At 47.2% G+C, this 19,692-nt stretch overlaps 1 protein-coding gene across 8 annotated transcripts in view; it reads right to left on the bottom strand.

Moving 5' to 3' along the window:
* Positions 1-19,692, bottom strand: part of LOC142032604 (calcium-activated potassium channel subunit beta-2) — a 154,688-nt gene that overhangs the window by 41,687 nt on the left and 93,309 nt on the right. The window contains exon 1 of one of the 8 annotated variants that reach the window (XM_075031415.1): positions 11,821-11,839. The exons of 6 other annotated variants lie outside the window; for them this stretch is intronic. Coding sequence is in view for 1 of the 2 variants with exons in the window: in XM_075031413.1 (XP_074887514.1) it covers positions 9,130-9,179 (50 nt within the window). In the remaining variant the exon portion in view is untranslated. Of the gene's footprint in view, positions 1-9,129; positions 9,212-11,820; positions 11,840-19,692 lie in introns of those variants that run through there. One more of the 8 variants, XM_075031413.1, reaches the window with a different exon arrangement.

Genomic DNA, 19,692 nt, shown 5'->3' with positions numbered 1-19,692 from the left:
ATTAAGCCTCACACCCTTTTCCTTCCCAAAAGGCTGATGAATTTTTATCTAGATCCAGAAACAAAGAACAACATCCTGGCCCATGGGGGTGGATGCTGCGGATGCTCATCTCAGGCACCCTGCCGTTTCACAGCTGGCAGCAACAGATAAATTTATCAGTTGTCTGAGCCAAGGTTCACCAGATGGAATCGCATCCCACTTAAAGGTAACGTTGGGCTATTGCAGCCTGAAGACTAGAGGTAGGTTTGCATATTAATTCATCTCAGCTTCCAAGCTTTAGTCTAAAAGAAAATTTGGAACACAACTGGGAATCATGAGGCCAAATACCCCAAACGTAAGAGCACATAATGCAGCAGCTGCAGCTGGAAGGGGTACTACAACTCACCTAGCAAAGTTCTACAGTGAAGTTTGCTATCCAAGCCATAAGAAGGTTGTTATCTCTGCGTGGCCGATAAACTGCAACAGTAATGATTTTACTGTAAAAACAAGCAAACCTCCCACTAGACCAGTGAGAAGCAATATTAAATCTTATTATTCTACATTTGAGACACATTTACATAGAGGTCTATTAATGTTTTGATATCTGGAGAAACGGCAGCTTATACAAGCAAATGGAAGTACCTAACATAGCATATCAGCGATCTCTTTGGCAAGGCCTATAAAATTGAAGGTAAAAGAGGTATGGTGGGTGTTGGCTAAAGTAACACAATATTTGCACAAAAGACAGTAGGGAATATGGCAAATATTAACAGAAATTGTTGATAAATTCAACACATCCTTGGCAGATCATCTGTAGGGGTGTAGAGGACCCTTGCCTTTATGTCACCTGCTGCATATGTTGAGATCCACCATTAAATCATATTCCAGCATCCTCCCTGTCTGGTGGCTTCTGTAGAGCAGGAAGGTGAGCAGAGGTGGGGAGAGGACACTGCCCGGCCTTGGGACTCTGAGGGTGCTAAAAGCACGACTGTAATGCAGGTCCTGACATGTCTCCTTGAAAATGAATAATGAGGGCTTGCTGCAAGACAGCCTGCCTGAAGAAAACAGTCAGACATGTATCAAAGGGTCCATGCAAGTGTGGTCCACAAAACCACTGCTTAAAGTCACTCAAAGATATGATGAGCCAGTTGAGCTGGCCCGGAGGGGTGGGTGCTCTGGCATGAGTGGCGGTGCTCCTGCAAATGGTCTGATGGGACGCCAGTGCTGGATGCAAGCCCTGAAGGGTTAAATACTTCTCTTGGCACTTGCAAACTTCCGTAATAAGAAAGCTTTAAAAGAAAGCAGCCATCTGTTTCAGGAAAGGCATCATGCAACGATCAGCCCACATTGCTTACCAAGGCAGCAAGACAGGGAATCAAACAAGACGGGACCAGGCAGCCTAAACCCTGCCTGCTCTCAAGCTCCACGGCAGGAGCTCAGCCCAAAACAACTCAGCCCAAAACAAAACCTGCCTGGCATCCTCGTGAGGGTCCTCCAAATGCCCCAACCGGAGGCTGGAGGCAGAGGTCACAGCTCCGAAAATGCCCACGTGCTGGGTGCCCGGCTGGGGCCTCCGGCAGGAGCCAACCGCAGCTCCCTCTGCTTGGACGACCGCCGGCAGTGCCTCGGACTTTTCTTCTCCTGACACTTACAAAACCGTCTGACAGCAAAATGGAGAAATAGGCAGTCCAGCTCTTACTGCATGAGGAAACGAAACGAGCCCCCGGCCGGGGGAACAGGAGAGGAAAGACGCGTGCGGCATTTCCAGCTTTCTCAGAGCTGTGTGGTAGCAGACATGAGAAATGACCCCCCACTGCTTAAGCCCTTAACCCTTAGATACTTTCTTCTATTAAGGCCAGATGGAGAATCTTAAAGTGTGAAAGTGTAGTGGAAATACATTACAGGAAGGCACACAGAGTTAAACAAGTCATTGAATGCTCATTTCTTCAGTTCAGTACGTCTTGATGTACCATTCGTTTCAGCAGAAATGCTACCAGCTCCCTGGGATCCATTCCAGGTCTATTCCAGGGCAACACTGAACACGTATTGCCCAAACTAAGGGACCCAAGAGGTTGCCAAAGAAAAACACTGGGGTAAGAAATACCAGCTGCCACTGCACAGCTCAAAGGAGTGACCCGAATCTCAAGAAGAAGAGGAATTGGGCTCGATTCAGACTCCTGGTTGCCATATCTTCCCATGATCACTCAGAAGAGCTCCAGGCCATGCCGGAGACCTACGAGGCTCTGAAAGCTCAACTAAGCTTTTGGATGATTATCCAGATGGAGCCTTAAGTACAAATATATAATATCTGTTAACATCAATGAAAGCCTCGTAATGGACCTCTGTGATATTCACACTTTATGATAGCCTAAAAACACCTGGTCCTATATCAAACTCATGACTCTTTGCAGAAACAAAATCAAGACATAAAAAAACCTGAAACAAACATAAAGAAACAAGAGGTGCTTTGATGGCTTCTCACAGGTCTCAGGTGCACAAGGGTGTAGACAGACTACATGATTTACAGGTGGGGAGTATATCTAACTGTCATATGGGTATCACAGTCACATACCAGCACCTTTCTGTATGTAAGAACACCTAGCTGGTTTGGCAAAGTTTAATAAACATGCCTTTCTTCTTTTTCAACCACCACCCCCGCAGATTGAAGCCTACTGTTGCCACTAGTGCAACACACAACTCACACAAACATCTATTTCTAGTGATAGTTTCAGAAATGACTAGGTGTTTAGTAACTCAGGCTTTGGTTTTATCATGTGAAGGGAGCTAGAAAGCACTGATATTCAGAGTGTTGTGTCATCAAGACATTTTTGACACGATATATCCTAATGTTACACCCTAACATTGCCAGGACCTGTAACAGGGTGTGGAAAAAACAGTGGTTTTATTTTTCCTGTGTCTATTTGAAGGGTTAGATATAGTTGTTAATATACAGCGTGCTACTACTAGCAAAAGCATTAATATAGATCTCTGAGTGCTAGTGTTTTTCATTATTAACTACTACTACTAATGTATATTTTCACATGTGAGTGGAAGTATGTGATAAAGGCATTCCTTAGCAAGTTTGTGCGGTTTAGTCTCCAGCCATGACTCACCCCTTACTCCGAGAAGCAAAGCCCAAGTGACCCAGGTGTGGTGAGCACACAGGCATCGCGGAGGCAGTTTCCTTAGCAACACGAGCCACACGAAAGCATCCAAAACATCTCCTGCTCACTGCCCCTTGAAGTTGTTGCTACATAAGTGAATGCTAAACTTCTTACTGGAATTTCAGCGGTACAACCAATGTGTCACAAAGCAAAACCTTTTGCTTGCAAGCAAGTTAACTTCTGCTACTGCCCTGACTTAAGGCTTAATAGGAAAAATAACTTTTCTTTTTTTTTTTTCCTACTGTGTCATCTCCAAATACTGCCTGGGCTCATAAACAAATAAAGGAAGCAGCTCTTAGGTCCTCAGCTGATACTAATTGTCATTAGGGATCTGTTGAATTCAGTGAAACTATGGCAATTCAGAGCAATCAGCCCAGGATGTGCTGGGTGTTTGTGGGTTCCAGGTGCTTGTGATCAAGGCTAGATTAAGAGCAGATAAATAGTTCACTCAGCAGCCGCAGCAGGAGTAGTGGCTGGTTTGTTAGGGGTGGTTTTGTAGAGCTTCTTGCTGAGACATTTTGGAGAAAACAGTTTTTTGGAGGTGTTGGACCAAAGAATTAGGAGCTGTCTGAAATGGGGAAGATGTTTGCAAGCAAGTGGAAAAGTGCTGTTTGTACATCTAAGGTATTGTGTTCAGTAGTCTGAAGTATTTCCTTTTTATTTGTGCATTGTTACTTAAAGTATCTTTACTCTTTGTATTGTAGCCTTCAGGGGTAAAGTATGTATATTGTACTGCATCAAGATGCCAGTGCAAGATAGGGTATTTACAATATATGGTTTACTGTAACCTACATTAGAGTTCAGTGAGGCTGAATGTATGTGCTTTCCTCCCTGTGTAGGCATGTGCTCATGGAAGAACTGTGCAGAAATGAGTGTATTGATTTATGCCTATCACTGCTTGACAAGAGCAGATGGGGGTCTCAGAGTTTTAGTTTAGCTGATGGACTGTACTAAACATGGCCTGGTTCTGCTGCTGTTATCTGTGAGTTATCTTTGATGCAGCCAAGTTGCTTTTGAATTATTGTAGAAAGTGAAACAGAGCCAGCTTTACAGGCAATAATATCAGAATGACATTATTTAGGCTAAAATGAGTCAATATTTGGAAAATTCCACTCTTAGTAATAAGACCTTGCCTGAGGGAGGCTGATTGGTGCTGCCTGTACCAGATGGGAGAGTGGGTTAGTAGAATGAGACTGAGCCGGAGTGCTCCTGGGGCCACCAAGAGGCAACGCTGGGGGTGCCGCCAGGAGAAGAGGCATGTGGGCACCAAATAATCTCAAACTGGGAAAATAAGACATGAGAAATAGAGCTGTAGTTGTAATATTGCAAAGGGGACAAGTGCTGGTGCTAACCTGCTTGGTGGTGGGAAGGAATGCAAACCTGGTTATCGAGGCATAGGGTGAGCTTGGTACAGCCACAGGCTTCAGTTAAAGGTGGAGGAAGAAAAGCCAAATTTAGAGAAGGTGTGAAATGAGAGATTTGAGCTTTTGGGGTGCTTGTCCCTGGCAGCCCTTGATGGTGATCCTGTCCCCACCTGGGGACCAGCATGAGGCTGCCTGACCTGCTTTTCCAGGGCTGCTAGCTCCTGCCGGCATCAGAAGCACGAGGTCCTGGCTGTGTTATGCTGACACTTGTCCTATAAAACTGACAGCAATAATGAATGACAGTCCATATTTCTGTAATATTTTCTTCCTCGGGACACCTAACAAGATGCCATTGACAATGTTTTTGAGGGCTGGATTTCAGCCAGTTTCTTGAAGAAGCAATAGTTTGGCCATCGTCCTACAACAGGGAGCCCCAGTCTTTAATGCTTGTGATGAGGGTTGAGGGACTTGTTTTCCCTTCTCCCTGCTGATTACCTCCCCCAGATAAACAACTTTCCCTTACAGCATATGCTATATATCCAGCCCTGTCTAGAGGGTCTTTAAGGATGTTAACTGCTCAACCTGAGCACCTAGCTGGTCTTGGCTTGATGCTTGAACTCTGAAGCCACCTCCTCTGGTATGTGTTCTAATCAGAGTTATTGGATGGGAGCAGCTGTCTGTAGTACCAGAGGGTGGGTCTAATGGCATTTTTCTGGAGGAGTTCTGGGCTAGGCTATAGCAATAACTTATTAAATGTAACTGAGGGAGTCCATTTTTTCTAGTTTTGGAGAGACTACAAACAACTGAGAAATGAGTCACCTTTCTATCCTTGGCCCATTGTACAGGTCAGGACTTTCCTAGTTATTTGTGGGCTAAATCTGTTATTGACCACTTGACATGAACTGAAATTTCAGCCTCTAGGTTCACGGCTGTTAACCATGGTGAAAATAAGTGATGCATTTGTCTCACATGATGAGTTTGTGGAAGCTGCAGATGGTTTGATTGACTTATGATTGTGGCTGGGCACTTGTATCGGGTGCCTACGAAAATGGCCAATCTGGAAGGGCTGCTTGCTGGTGTGACAGGATGGTCCCTCCTGCAGATGCTAGCACTTGGCTAGGAGCAGTGCTCTGAAACAGCTGTGGCTTTCTGGTGCCCTGATGAAATTTGCTGTTTCTGGGTTGAGAGCGGGGTTGTAAGGATAAAAAGGTGGTGAATTAAACTCGCCTGATCCTTTATGGTAGGTTCTGGTAGAATTTTTCTGCTCAAACCTTTTGCCTTGCTTTCTCTGACCCCTCTGACGTTAGTCACTTGTGGTCTTTTTGATCAACAGCATAAAATGAAATGGTCACTATTTGTATTCCAGGAGTAGGGATGGGAGCTGAAGCTTTCAAGCACCTTATGTGTATGCAAAGGAGACTAATGCACTTGAGGCAGTGACTATGCTAAAGACTACTTTAAATCCTTGAGTATGGGCCTGAGTGCAGTTTGAACAAACTGTGTGCTTATGCAATTAAGGTGAAGCTGTGCTGCTGCTTGAGTGCTTACAGCCCTTGAGAACGATACAGAGAGGTCAGCTAACTGCTATGTGGTCATCTATTTAATCCCCAAATGGAGGGAAATTGGCACCTCTGCTGCATGGAGGAGGCAGTGGGTTTCTGTCTCAGGCTGTGTAACTGCAGGCTCAGATCCTGAGGAGTGATTGCCATTTTAGCAGCACCTGTGCTCTTGTTTTGCTGGGGGTGTTGCTTATTTTTATGAATCAGGAGGTTGCAATCAATTCCAAAAATACCAAGAGTATGGCTTGAGCCCATGAGATCAAGAGTGGATGTGCACTTGAAGAAAAAAACATTCTGAAAGAAGTATCAATTTTATAATCACTGTAAAGGAATGACACAACAAGGGACTGTTTTTTTCCCCTGAGTGAAACAGAAAACAGGAATCAAAATTTCCAGATTCTGTTTTCAGCTTTTCCATCAGCTTGTGTTTGGAGGCAACCAAGCACCTTCCTTCCCTGCTTTTGCTTCCTGTAGACAAGGCAGAGCTGTAACTGGGAACAGAGGTGTCCTGTGGCTTTAAGGCTGTACAGTGATAGGAAGCTTTGGCAAATGCTCCTATGGAGATATAAAATGATTAATCTGCAGGCATCTGAGAACACTTATGACTTCACTTTTGGTCTTGTATCTGTTATTTCACTTATGGGGCTGTTAATATCTTGTAATGTACATCAGGCCATATCTTAATGACTAAAAGGGGTCTGTTTTATCTGTAACTAGTGAGAAATGCTATTATTTTAAGTAGTGTAACTTCTGTACCAGTCAGACAAGTGGTATTAAATGGTTTTAATAACTTGGCTGGAGGCTTGTTTCAAGGTGGTGAAGGCACACCATCCCTCAGATCAGCATGTTGCTACAGCTCTGGAGCTGATGTAGGAGCAATGCAGAGGGGCAGGAGCCCTGGAGGCCGTGAGATGGAGGGCAGAGGGATGTGGAGGGGGATAAAACAGTTTGCAGTGTCAGATGTAGCATCTTAGAGGCCAGCTGGGGAGGGAGAATAAGACCTGAGTGGGACAGAAGAAATCTAATAAGGATGACAGAGCTGGGGGATGCTGAAGGATGGACATGTGCAGAATGGGAGGGGAGAGGGCTGGACACAGGATGGAAAGGTCTTTTCCTTCCACACCGAGACCTTGTGCTGACAGCAAATCCCATCCAGGAGCAACCTTTGCCTCCTAATGCTGACCTGCTAATTGCTGGGGAGGCAGCCTGCAGTGCTGAGACCTGGCAGGTCTGCTGGCAGCAGCAGGAGGCTTTCCATCATGCTCTCCCACCTCTGAAACTTCCAGTGCTTCTCAAAACCACACAGCTTCACTCAGAGCTAATTAACTGTGTATTAGCAGAGACAGACTTTGGTTTTAAGCAGCATAAACCCAACTGTGAGCATGTGGGTAGGACACGGATGGGTTTAAGCTATTTCTGAGATTTTTTTCATTCGTTATTCTCTTGTACAAGACCTATTTTGTCTCCTCATCAGCCTTTACACATTGGCAGTAGAGTTAAGTATTAGAAGCAGAGTAAAAAAAAAAATGGACAGTTTTCCAAGCTTGTCACATCTCTAGTGTGGAGGGCTACTGTTCAATTCAAATAAACCCAGTACAGAAGCTAATTGCAGAGAAACAGTGGGATCTTTCAAAGCTCTAATTAAAGGCAATTTAACATCTCCACTGATATTAGCAGGAGCATAAAACTGCTGCTGGACACATACCAGTTAGCAAGACCAGCTTACCAACTGAGGGGTGCAGCTGACCCATTTTAGAAATGGGCATGGCTCTGCTGAGCAAATTGGGAGTTAAACTGTCTGACATTGTATTGAAATTTGGCCTGTTATCCCTCCTGCACACCCCTGGCAGTGCAGCTAGGAAATGACATTTCTGAGCACTAAGTGGCAGGTATGTGCCTGTGTTGAAGGGTGAGTGTGATGCTAAGTGAAGCCAACTGGATCTGGACCCAGCCCAGCAGAGAATATTGATGTGTGTTACAAGCATCTGTGGGGCTGCATCAGGAGTGCAGACTTCAGTTCTGTACTGGAGAAGCTTTACCTAAATGACAGTTAATTCATTTTCTGTATAACTCCATACATTCCACCTTGCTTCATTTCTAGTGAAATGCCTATTGAAATTGCATTGCCTCATGCTTTTGTTAATCAAATATTCCACCCAACAGTGTTTACCTGTACATGGATGCATAGAAGTGAGTCCCCAGCCACATGGGAGCTGGAGGGACTTTTGCCACCGAGTTCAGCTGGCACCAAAACTATTCCTGTAAAAGTGCATTTCTAGAGTTGCACTGTAGTATGTCTGCTGTAGACCTCTAGTTAAATGCATGTTAAAGTCTAGGGTCAAGACACTTAGCAGTAAATTAGTAGTTCATAGTGTAGCTACTGCTGTGATGCCTCTCTCTCATTAAGAGAGAGGCAATGCTGCTGTAAGTGGCTTATATGCCCAGAATAATGGTGCTTGTGGCTTGCACCTGCATAGGGGAAGATGCTTGTTGCATTTAAATAAGACTATATGAGCCAAAAGGCATTGCTCAGCCCAAGAGGCACTGCAGAGCTGCAGTGTCCCAAAGGGAGACCCTCATGGGAGAGGGGACTTCTGGTATGTCCCACCATGCATCGTTTTGGGCAGGGGGGAAACATCGCAGACCCCTTCACTGATTGGGTTTTGCTGCCTCTGCCTGTCCTTCATCTGGAAGGGTATCGCAAATGTCAATACTTCGGTGTTTGTAGCCTCTGAACAAGCATGCAAAAACCAGGAGACTCCTTTGCTACCACTGTCCCTCTGCTGGCACTAAATGCAGCATCTGGTTATTGGCATGCTTACCTACCAAATGGTCCTTAAATATAAAGGGGAGGAATGTTGGGTCATTCTGGACACATGCAATATTCCAGTCTGCTGGGCTGCCTCTGGACTTTTGAATAGTAGCCTGGAAGGCAAGGTTCAGTCCTCAGCACCAGGGTCTCCCTAACACCCTGCCACTTTGCATGCCGAGTGGCACAGAGAGGGGGTGACCTCTCTAGCTTGTTTAAAAGAAAGAATAGAAAGGGAAATAAGAGACATTTACCAGCTTTGAAGGTGGGAAGGGTGCTGATGCCTTCTGCTTTCCTTTCCCATTGCCGTGTTCCTTGTCTCTCTTGGGCCCCATGTTGCAAATCCTACGCTCCCATCTGAAGAGCACTGGCTGCGGGCTCCCTCCAGAGCTCGGTGATGCAATCTGGGTCATTCAGAGAAGGTTGTCAGGAAGGATCCTGTGCCTCCCTGCTGTGCTGGAGCTGAGCTTTGCCTTCCAGAGTGTGTGAGGGCTGGGGTGGTCCTGAGTCCTGCTCCCAAACCTGGCTTGCTCAACCCACTGCAGCCTCGGGACTCCCGGGGTGTCTGTCCCCTGGAGTGACCAGCCGAGGCAAGGCAATGCTGGGACACCGTGTTGGGGACACAAGGGAAATACTCTGTGGAATCCACCTAAGCACTGGTTTTGGGTGGGGAGAAGTCAACGGCTGAAGGTAGCACAGAGTACCCCTGTGAGGAAAAACCCACCTGCCCTACTGAGGGGCTGCTGGTGAATAAGGGGATTTCTAGCAAGGCAACAAAGCCCTCCTGGGGAAAGACAGGATTTCTTCAAGTGGGACTGAGTGGATTATGGCTGAGAGCTAATCTGTATGGCTGTTTCATAAGTTTCCCCAGTGCCTGGACTCTGTGCTCAGCAACAGACACTATATGTGCTGAGAATAACTGATTTCTCAGAAACACCATGTAAGAATATATGCATGCAGAGGTCCGGAGCAAACTACATCAGTTTCTTTGTATTTTAGCTTTATCTGTAACAATCTCTCCCCATTCCAACACCAGTTTAGTACTGAGGGACCAGATGTGCTGTCAGCCACCATGGCTTGGTGGAGGCCACCCTTCACCTGGCAGTTCATATTCCTTGTGAATCCCCACCTCTTTCCTTGACCTTATTCTAGGTATTTACACAGACAAATGCCTATGGCAACAACCTGAACTCCAAAGCCAGTGTTTAGACCATTGTCAACCTCCTACTCGTTTACTGCAGTCAAAATTCACAAGCAGAGGCAGAATGCAGGTATTCCTCCAGCCCCGGCACTGCACCACACAGGGGCTATGCTACTGTTAGTCCCTGTGTTCAGACCAGCTTTGCTGCATAGCAAAAGTCATGAGTGATGAATTTCCAAGGCTTTCCAGACTAATAGTGACTGCAGAGCAGTGGAAGTGAAGACTTAAGTTCCTATCTGGACACTTTCTGTTCAGCTGCAGGTTTTTATCCAAATTATTTAAATGCTCACTACCTCAGTTTCTCCATTTGTAAATCCTTAACCTGCCTGTTTGCTACTCTTGGATTAAAAGCACTGTGTAAGATACGGTTTGTGGTCTAGCAGCTACTGCTTGTGCACATTTGGAAAAGCGAGCTCTGAATGCTTTCTGGGGAATGTGGATATTCCAAATCAGCCCAAGGCTGGAGTACTGGCACTGTTGTGGCATAGCACAGTGTTTGTAAGCTGGGGAGCGTGTGGAGGTTTGTGCTCTGCCTGTGGGAAGTTTGTGTGCAGTTACTGCCTCCTCAGCCCTTCTCTGGTTTAAATGCTAACATACAAATGACTTCAGCTTCACCCCAAAGTGAATAAAGATCATAAATATGAAGTCAAATAAGACTCAATAGCCCATTAAGTACATGAAAGCTGGCAGCCTGTTTTAATTTGCTGCCACTACACCTTTAATTTGCCTGGCACAGCTGGGAGGTGCAGCAAGTGAATGCTGTATGAGCCCCTGCATGTGAAGTTGGAGGGGACAGTGAGTTACCTACTGGCTGTGAGCCACAGCTTGGAATGTCCTGACAATTTTTTTTCTTCAGTGCCAAAAGCAGCTTGCTGTCAGCAAGTGTTTCTTGTGCCCCTTCACTACCCCATATGCTGTTTTCAGTCTCTCTCACAGCATTCTGGAGTATTTTGCTTTCCAAATGAGGTCCACAGGGTACTCTAAGTTGTCCCCCCATAACAACATCACAATATGCATCACTAAAACATTACTGTAAGCCTCTAGCTCCAGCCCACAAAAGCTACCAACAGCTAATTCATTCCTCAGATGAGCAAGTGTAATTTATATCTCAAAACAGCCCTTGAAACTGTTTGCCTATAAAATGTCCTTTGCTCAAAACCTCAGTTAAAGCCTGGCTTGTGCCAGTCTCTTGTCAGATGTAACTGCTCTAAGAAATCCTTTCCAGGGTGCACTTAGCAGTAAAGCCTGATTTTTCTTTAACACACGCTTTAATCTTCACTCCCCGATAGTTCACAGCAGCCCGTCTAAGCTCTCGGCACCATCCCTGTCCCGAACGCCTCGGCACATCCTGCAGCTTCCCCCGGTAAGGATCAGGTTTACCTTAGCAGCAGCGGAGCAGCAGTGCCCAAAATGGAGATTTCAAGGGGATCTGACAGGGAGATTTTCCCTCTCATCTACATACTTCTGTAGTTTCCGCCTTTGGGAAAACAACCTATCTACAAGCAGGAGGTTTCAGTATATCTTGTCTCTTGATGTCTCCAAGTATGTCTCACTGCTCTTGTAGTTCCCAGACAGTTTTAATTACTTGTGTTTTTAGAGGCGAAGCACCAGCGTTCAGTAATTATTCAGAAACGAACCACCAGAAGGAAGTGGGTGCAAAGACCCTCTGAATAAAGTCACCCCCAAAAAGCGGCACTTTCTCTCTCTCCAAACTTAATTTCACGGAGGTCCTTGTTATCCCCACCTTTGTAAAGAATCTTCTTCCCATCTGCTCTGCCTGCGCATCCCTGGCTGCCTGGGCCCCTCCGGGGCATGACGGCCATCCCCGCGAGGTGGGATGCTCAGCGCGGAGTCAGCGCCTTCGCTGTCATTTGGTAAAATTCATCCCTCTCATCTGCTCCTCAGAAGCAAACTGCATGAGTCAGGCAGCAAAGCGGGCTCAGGGTTGGGGCAGTCCCAATATTGTGCCGAACCCGTGGCCGGTGCACGGATAGGCAGCACCTCACCTGGCCGTGCAACCTTTACTTTCCAAAATGCCAGGGCTGTGCGGAAGCAGGAGTGCAGCTCTTTCTCCGGTGCTCGCTCATCCCTGTGTATCCTTGCATGTGCCAGTGTGGAATCAGGGGCTTCCCAGCCTCTCCCTCAGTCACCTCCATCGGGCCACTTTGTCCTTGGGTGGTATTTGCTTTTCCAAGTCAAGAGCGTGCCGGAGAGACGCTCCCGTTCGTCTCCAGGCTGCTCACTGATTTCCCACGCAGCGTGCTTGCTATTTGCTCCTACGGCAAAAATAAAAGCTGCTTTTGCTGGCGTGGTCCACAGTTGGTTGTGATAGGATCTTTTTTCCCCTGTTTAAAATGTAAGGTCTCACGAATTAAGAAGCTACAGCCTGTCTAGATCTTATACCAGTCAGTCTCTGATTCATCAGAGAATCTCCTTGGTAACTAGCTGTTCCTCTCTGATGATTTGCTACAAAAAAGCTCTCCCAATTTAAAGATAAAATACAGTGAAAGCAGAAAGAGGAGCTACACCACATAGATACGTTATACAGAAACATATGCCTTGTGTGTACGCAGCTATACTGGATATTTTCTGATGTGTGTGGGAAGCAGCTTCTCTGTGAAACAGCGTGGTATCACCCCGTGGATGGGAAATGTGCCCCAGCTGCACCACCTCTGCTTTGCTGCTCCAGGGCCAGTAACCCTGTCTGCAGGGTAAACAATCCGCCGGGAGAAGACGTCGTTGGGATCTAACGAGGGGCTCGGCAGTTCATGCTTTAATGAACCAGATTTCTAGCCTTGTGCGGGACTGATCACCAATTACAAGGGTTCAGAGAGGGTGGCTTTCTGCAGGAGGTGTGCCTGGTGTGTTTGATGCTGCCTCGTAGCCCTCCTGCTCCGGTAATGAGCCCTGGTTGCCTGACCCCCCCTCGGCATGCAGCAAAGCACTGCCTGTTCTCTGGTGGCTGCTTGACTTGGAGGGAAGGTTCTTGCTGAAGATCTGTGTGGGTTTGTTTTGTTTGTTTTGTTTTGTTTTTTTTTTTCTTTTCTGGGAACCAGTGTTGCTGGAAAAGTTGATCTAAGGTGAGGCTAAGAACACTTTGAAATAGCTGGTAATTGTGTTCAAAAAGTTGGTGTAAGCGAAGAGTTTGACCCATGAACGCCCAATGCTGGGAAGCTCTGCGGTGAGAGCTGCCCGGCTTTACAGATGGATGAGGCAATGGTACAGGGCTAGAAACAAGTTTTCACATTGCAGCGTTCTGTGCACCTACAGCCAGAAAGCTCCGACTGCCTGTGCGTACAGCGCCGGTGGGATGGTGATGCATGATGCTCAGCCCAGCGGGGCAGAGAAGGGGACAGACAGACAATCCTGAGTGGGTGCAGCTGAGCTGCTTTCAATTCCTTTTACCAGATAAATTAGGAATCAAAAATCATTCCTAGCTTTCTCATGCAAAGCCCTTCCAGCAGCCTTCAGCTGGCTCTTGGCAGAGACTAACAGAGGGAGGATGAAACGTGGGGCAAGTCTGCAGCCAAGACACCGGGCAAGTCGCCTTCCTCTCCACGTTTTCCCGCTGGCCTCATGTGCTTTCTGTCCCATGCCACTAATTCCTCTGAATTAATACAAGAAACAGCAACAAAATGCCAGACCCATGAGGTGTCTTTTACCCCTGCGAGAGGGTCCTGAGCTCACCCTTAAAGCTCGGCCACCCCCAGGGAAGTGCCCAGCAGCTGGAGGAAGGCTCCCGCAGGCAGCTCTGGCAGTGTGGCTATTGCGTGCCATGGGTCTCGGCGATTTGGGATGAAAGCTGTGTTCCCATAAGGTGTTGTGGCATCTCTAATGTCTGGGCAGGAGAGAGCCAGGATCGTGCACTCTGCTTGGGGAGGTCTGATCCAGCCCTACTCAGATTCAGACCTGTGGTTTCAGGGTGTTTAAACCTTAGCAGGCAAAAGCTCGGGTGAAAATGTGCTGCCCCTACCAGCAAAGCCTCAAGTGCTCAAACCTTCATTTACTAAGTAGTATGGGTAACAATGAACTAGCTCTGATAAATGAGGTTTAAGATAATCAAGTTCATTTTTGACTTGATGACCCATGTCAGGAACATGACCTCATTCTAGATAAAGGGATGGGTTTTTAGATAATCAAAATTGTGACAAGCGAGGCCTGACTTTTCCCCATCAATCAGGGGGAAAGGGGGAGATGCTCATCGTTCCCCCACCCGGCTCCCCCGCTGCTACTGTGGGTGCTGAGGTGTGGGAGGGCAGGCGACCCCCCCTGCATCCCCAACTTGCTGCGTGGCCGGGTGCTGTCATTTCAGGCCCGAGGGAAAACACGAGGGGAAGCCTCTCCTCTGCCTCTTTCCTGCCTTTTAATTTTCTTTCTGAAGCTTGAAAGACAGAGCAAAACCTTTACGACTATCAGATCTCCATGCCTGTGCCTCTTGGTGGAAGGGAAGCGGAGAAGTAGACGAGCCCTTGATGGGACGGATGTTCATGGGGCACGTCCCGGCTCGCTTTGTCTCCAGGCTCCCTCGATGGAGGGAGGTCAGGTCCAACAGCACTGGTGCCTGCTGTTGGGGTCTCTGATACCCGGTGCCATTCTGCGACCATGGCGTGGCTGAAGCCACCAGGCTGGGAAAAGCAGGCTCTTTTTTGTTTTTCCCAGGGGTAGTGGGAGATGCGAGCAGAGTGTCGGGGCAGGGCCTGTGTGCCACGTCCCACCACACATCTCCTGGAGCAGGGATGCTCCCCCGGAGCCTGTCCTGCCCTGTGGAGATGGTGGGCAGACCTGAAGACAGACTGTTTACCCTTGCTGAAACTCTGGAGCAGCCAGAGGGGCAGATCTCAATTTTTAGGTTATACATTTTAATGTCACCGTTGTGATTTGGAGCTTGGCGTGGGGAGAAGTGGACAAGCATCAAAACCTGCTTATTCCTCACCCCCCACTTGGTGCCCGCAGCCTTGAGTTGGTTCCCCTGCAGGTGCCTGCAGACAGCATTTCCTTGGCTGTATTATTGCCTACCTTGAGTGGTTTTGGTTACAAATTCATATTTATTTTAAAAAAAAAAAAGCGCTTATGTACAGTGTTTTGCTGTTCCTATCTCCTTTGGAGCGTGTTTCTATTTTGGGAAACAGAGCAAAGGTGGCTGCAGCTATTTATAGCAGGGGAAGGTGTGTGGATCTGAGTGCCTCCAGCCTGGGGTGGGCACGGGGCTGCCTGCCTGAGGGTGGCCAGGGTATGCCCTGCAATCAGAGGTGACTTTTTTTAATTTAAAATTTTTAATTTTAAATTTTCTGTAGCTCTTCCATTTTATTTCAGCTGCAGGTCTAATCCAGAATCAGATTTGAACTTAAAGGGATGTCACTGGCATTAAAAAAAAAAAAAGGAAATGTGCACAGCCTTGATGAGTATTTTTTATGAATTGGATCTCTTGAGATGAAAGCTTCATTACTGCAAAACAATGAACCCGCTACGCTCTCAATAGTACTAATAGGTTTCATTTGTATTAGGAAGATACAAACTTATTATTTTTAGTCTGTTCCTGTAGCACCAGGAGTGTTTTATGTGATAATCAATGTAATTGAGGAACTGAAAGTACAGAAAGTTGCAACGCTCTCAGGGGTGATAATGACTGTAGCTGCTGAAAGGTCTGGGGGACAGTTACAGGTGGGGTAAAAACAGACTCAGGTCCCAAGTCCGGACGATCCCGTCACACCGGGGTCTGCGGGAGGGCACCAGGCAGCTCCAGCGCAGCCCTTGTGTCACGGGCCGGATCCTTGCTGGTGCTGGTGGGACGTACCCAGCCCCCAGTAAGAGGCTCGGGGCTGTGGGACGCACCTGGGGACGGCTCTGCTGGAAGGACGCGGGGAGGAACCGCTGCCTTCTCCCCCCAAACCCGAGGGCTCGGGAGGGACAGTGTCCCCTCCTGCGGTCCGGTGGGAAGAGGGACACCCAGGAGCAAGCCCGGCTGCAAAATTTGGCAGCTACGTTTGTTTGAGCAGGTCTTTACTGAGTGTTTGCAAACCTCGATAGGTTCACAATTTGGCCAGATAGGCTGTTTTTTTTTTTCTTTTCCCCCCATAAATAGCAAAAGGCATGCTTTTGACACAAAAACCCTCCTGCCAAATTCCCAGCTCCTCCTCCTAAGTACAGGGTTGCTAAAGCTTTTCAATTAAATGCTTCAGAGCCTTTAACACGGACAAAACATGGCGTTTCTTCTCCAGCCCACTGCTCGGAAACTGTGAAGCTGTTTCGTGAAGCTTTCCCCACCTTGAAACTCAGCCTGTGGCAGACACCCACCATGAATATTTTCAGCCTGAATTCGGTGGAAAGCATAAGCAGCAAACTCATCGGAGGACCTGCCAGCTATAGGCGGGTCACCTATAGCTCTTTGGCCATCGCTCGCACAAACCCGGCCGCGTGCGGCTCCCGCTTTAGGGAGCTGCTCGTTGCCACGTACCAAATTCAACCGCTCCTGTACCTCCAGGCAATTTCCCTGCTAATTTTAGTCCCTCTGTGATACAGTGGGGTTTTTTTCATTTGTTTGCCGGTAATTTACTGTGTGCATTAGTCCGTAGAAGAGGTGGCGGGGAGGAAGGCGGCTCGTTGGTTCTGTGCTGGCTGCTGGCCCCGGGGCAAGGAGGCTGAGTGGGGGGCAGCCGGGCTCCCCCGCGAGCTGCCGGACATCAGCCGGGGCGGCGATAGCGAGGAAAAATGTCTGGGACCCAGGGGAGGTTGAATATATTTTAGATGCAGCCTCCGAAGTTGCTAAATTCAGAGCGAGCCCGAAAGAAACGACAGCCTGCAAGGGTGCGGTCAGGTTTGGTTTTAGCCCTCTCCGGTTTAATTTGTTTCACTTAGAGGAGGGAAATTTTCTTTGCTAGAAAAGTTGCCTTGTTTTAGTGGTTTTCTAATAAATCATGGATTTAGGGACTGAAAGACATTTAGGGCTCTCCCTTTGGAGGAGAGCTGCCGGAGCATCCCTTCCACGCCGGGACGGGCTCCTGGCTGGCAGCGTTTGAGCCAGCACCCTGCAGTGCGCCGTGGCACAGGGCTTTCTCCTTCTGCCAGTCTTGCACAGACAACGACAGAGAAGCCAGGTTTGTCCATTAAATGAACTCCAGTATATGCAATCAGATGGGCCACGAGTTACACTGAAGCCTCCTGCAATCAGAGGGTACTTTGCTGAGGGGAATGACTGAAGCCAGAGCCGCAGGTACGGCTGCGGTGATGCATTGGCTGCGGTGTTCACGCTCATAATGCAATTGCTTACATTACAAAGCAATTATCAGGGTTTAAAATTCCAATAGCGTTTTGAAGGCGTATATGCCTGGGGGTTTTCCATTTGCAGCGATGTTTCTTTTATTGTACCTACTTGCCTAATAACTTTACCATTTTAAACACATCAAGGTGTTTTAGAAACCTATTTGTGATCTTTGTTGAAAAACAAAGGCAATCCTGCCAGCTCCACGCAGAATACTGCTTACTCTCATCGCAAGCTGCTCTGAAGGCCTGATTTAGGTTTTGTGCGGGTTTAATGAGGTAAAACCCCCGTACTCTGTTTCCTGCTCCCTTTCTTAATTTTTGGCAGCACATCCTTTAGCTGGGGCAGAGCACTTCAGTGCTCTCTGTCACTGCAAAACCATCAGCTTTTCCCTATCCGTCCAATCCCTCCAGGAGCAGCAGCCACTCTTCCAGTAAATTTTCACCCCAAATAACACATCATTCTTGCAGCCCGTTCCCAGTGCTCTGCAGACAGGCTGGCTGAGGGGGTGGGGAGGGCAAACTTTTTCCATCAGCTGCTAAAGAGCAAATTTGCTGCTGGTATTTTGAGGTGGAGACGTGTTGGAGAGTGGGGTGCTGGGGCAGGGCTACAGGCAGCTCCAGTCCAGCCCAGAGGGGCCAAGAACTGAACTGGGACCTACTGGAGGAGATAATTCAGGCAACCCTTATCGCTTAGCAAAGAACAGACTCTGCAGAGAGGGCAATGTCCAAACCTGACAATTGGACACTTCCCAGGAGTGCAACAGTTCCCTTAAACAGTATCAACAGACTAATTATCACACAACTGTTTATCACGTGCAAAATGCATATGAAACCGCATGAGTAATTTCCATAGTAACCATAATCATAACCTTCCTATGTGTGGATTCAAATGCCAGAATGATGCATACTTGATAGTACCGTGTACATACGTGTCCTTGCATAAATCATGTACTCTTCTGGCAGCCAGTGTTTTGTTTCTGGGCTTCAGCTGCTTGGCTTATAAGCACTTAGAAAACCTTGATTACTCATGTGTAATACCCTTGCCTTAGACACATGCTTCTGTAATGTCTTTAAGGTTATGTGGAATTCTATTTGCAATCCCTTTTATAAATAATAATACAAAACGCTTGCTGCTAAATCTGGCTGTCAGCAAGCAAATGCCAGGAACCAAAATGATTATTATTACTATTATTTGCAGCATTCCAAAATCCATTAATTTGCTTGTTGCGGTGTTAGGTAATGAACCCTTCTGCAGCAAGGTCACAATTCTGTTTTACATCAAATAACTATCTTTTCTCATGTATGATACATGAAGCATATTTCTTGCTTAGGGTATAATGTTTTATTAAAATTATTTTCCTTTGTTCTTTCTTACAGATTGTCTATTTGACTCTAAAGATTGCCTGCATGACATCTCTTTTTAAATTCAATGCATAATTATATAAAACAGAAATTCATCTGATGCTACAGTAATAAACCTCTCATCATTTTCTTTGAATGGGGGACATGCTGCTATTATTTACCAGATAACATGGATTTAGCTAAGCTTCGTGGAATTTCGCAGTTGCTGACACACGTATCAGATACAGGCAGAGCAATGATGGAAATAATGTGAAGGCACACAGTTCAGTTCAAGCCAAAAAAACTAAAGGAAGTAGTAAAGATAGTAAAGATACGAAAGCAAGAACTACTGAAATAAATGTCTGAGATGGGACCTTGCAGGAAAGGTTTGCCGCAGATGCGCCTCGCTGAGTGTCAGCCTGGGTTCATCTGCAAGGTGACAGATGTCTTGGAAATGGGCAAACGCTGAAGAAAAGAGCTGGTGTCCCTGCTCGTGGAGCTGAGCCACTCTCACGTGTCCTTGGAGCATCACTGATTTACTGCAGATGTGGCTTTGGCCCTTGCGTTTAAGGATGATAATGCAATCCTACACCTTTGGTTTTTTAATGTTTGGTAATGCAAAAAGCCTCAACCCCCTCCTGGCAGCACAAATACGGTTTTGATTGACTGACCCTATACTGCTTGATCTGCTTCAGCTGGTCTTGTCTCACTTCTGGCTCTTCAGTTGAGCCCAATTTTCCCTCTGCTGGCTGTAACCACCTCTTGCTGGGCTTCTCTGCTCCTGCCAGCCACGATGCCCGGGTGTCTCTGGTTCCCCCAGCTCCTCCACCAGGGCTGCTCCTCAATACCCACCCATGGTACCCTGAGATGGGATTTCACTGTCTCCTTCCTGTGGCTGGAGCAGTCTCCAGGATGTCCCCAACCGTTGTAGCATCCGCCGCACAAGGACAGGACAGCAAAGTGGTCCCCACACCCTAAACGTGACTCCGAAGTTGCAAGAGGTAAGTGATGCTGT

The sequence above is a fragment of the Buteo buteo genome, chromosome 7 (assembly GCF_964188355.1).
Source record: "Buteo buteo chromosome 7, bButBut1.hap1.1, whole genome shotgun sequence".
NCBI classification, from domain to species: domain Eukaryota; kingdom Metazoa; phylum Chordata; class Aves; order Accipitriformes; family Accipitridae; genus Buteo; species Buteo buteo.
Note: the sequence above shows the minus strand (reverse complement) of the source record. Positions and strands in the feature narration are given on the sequence as shown.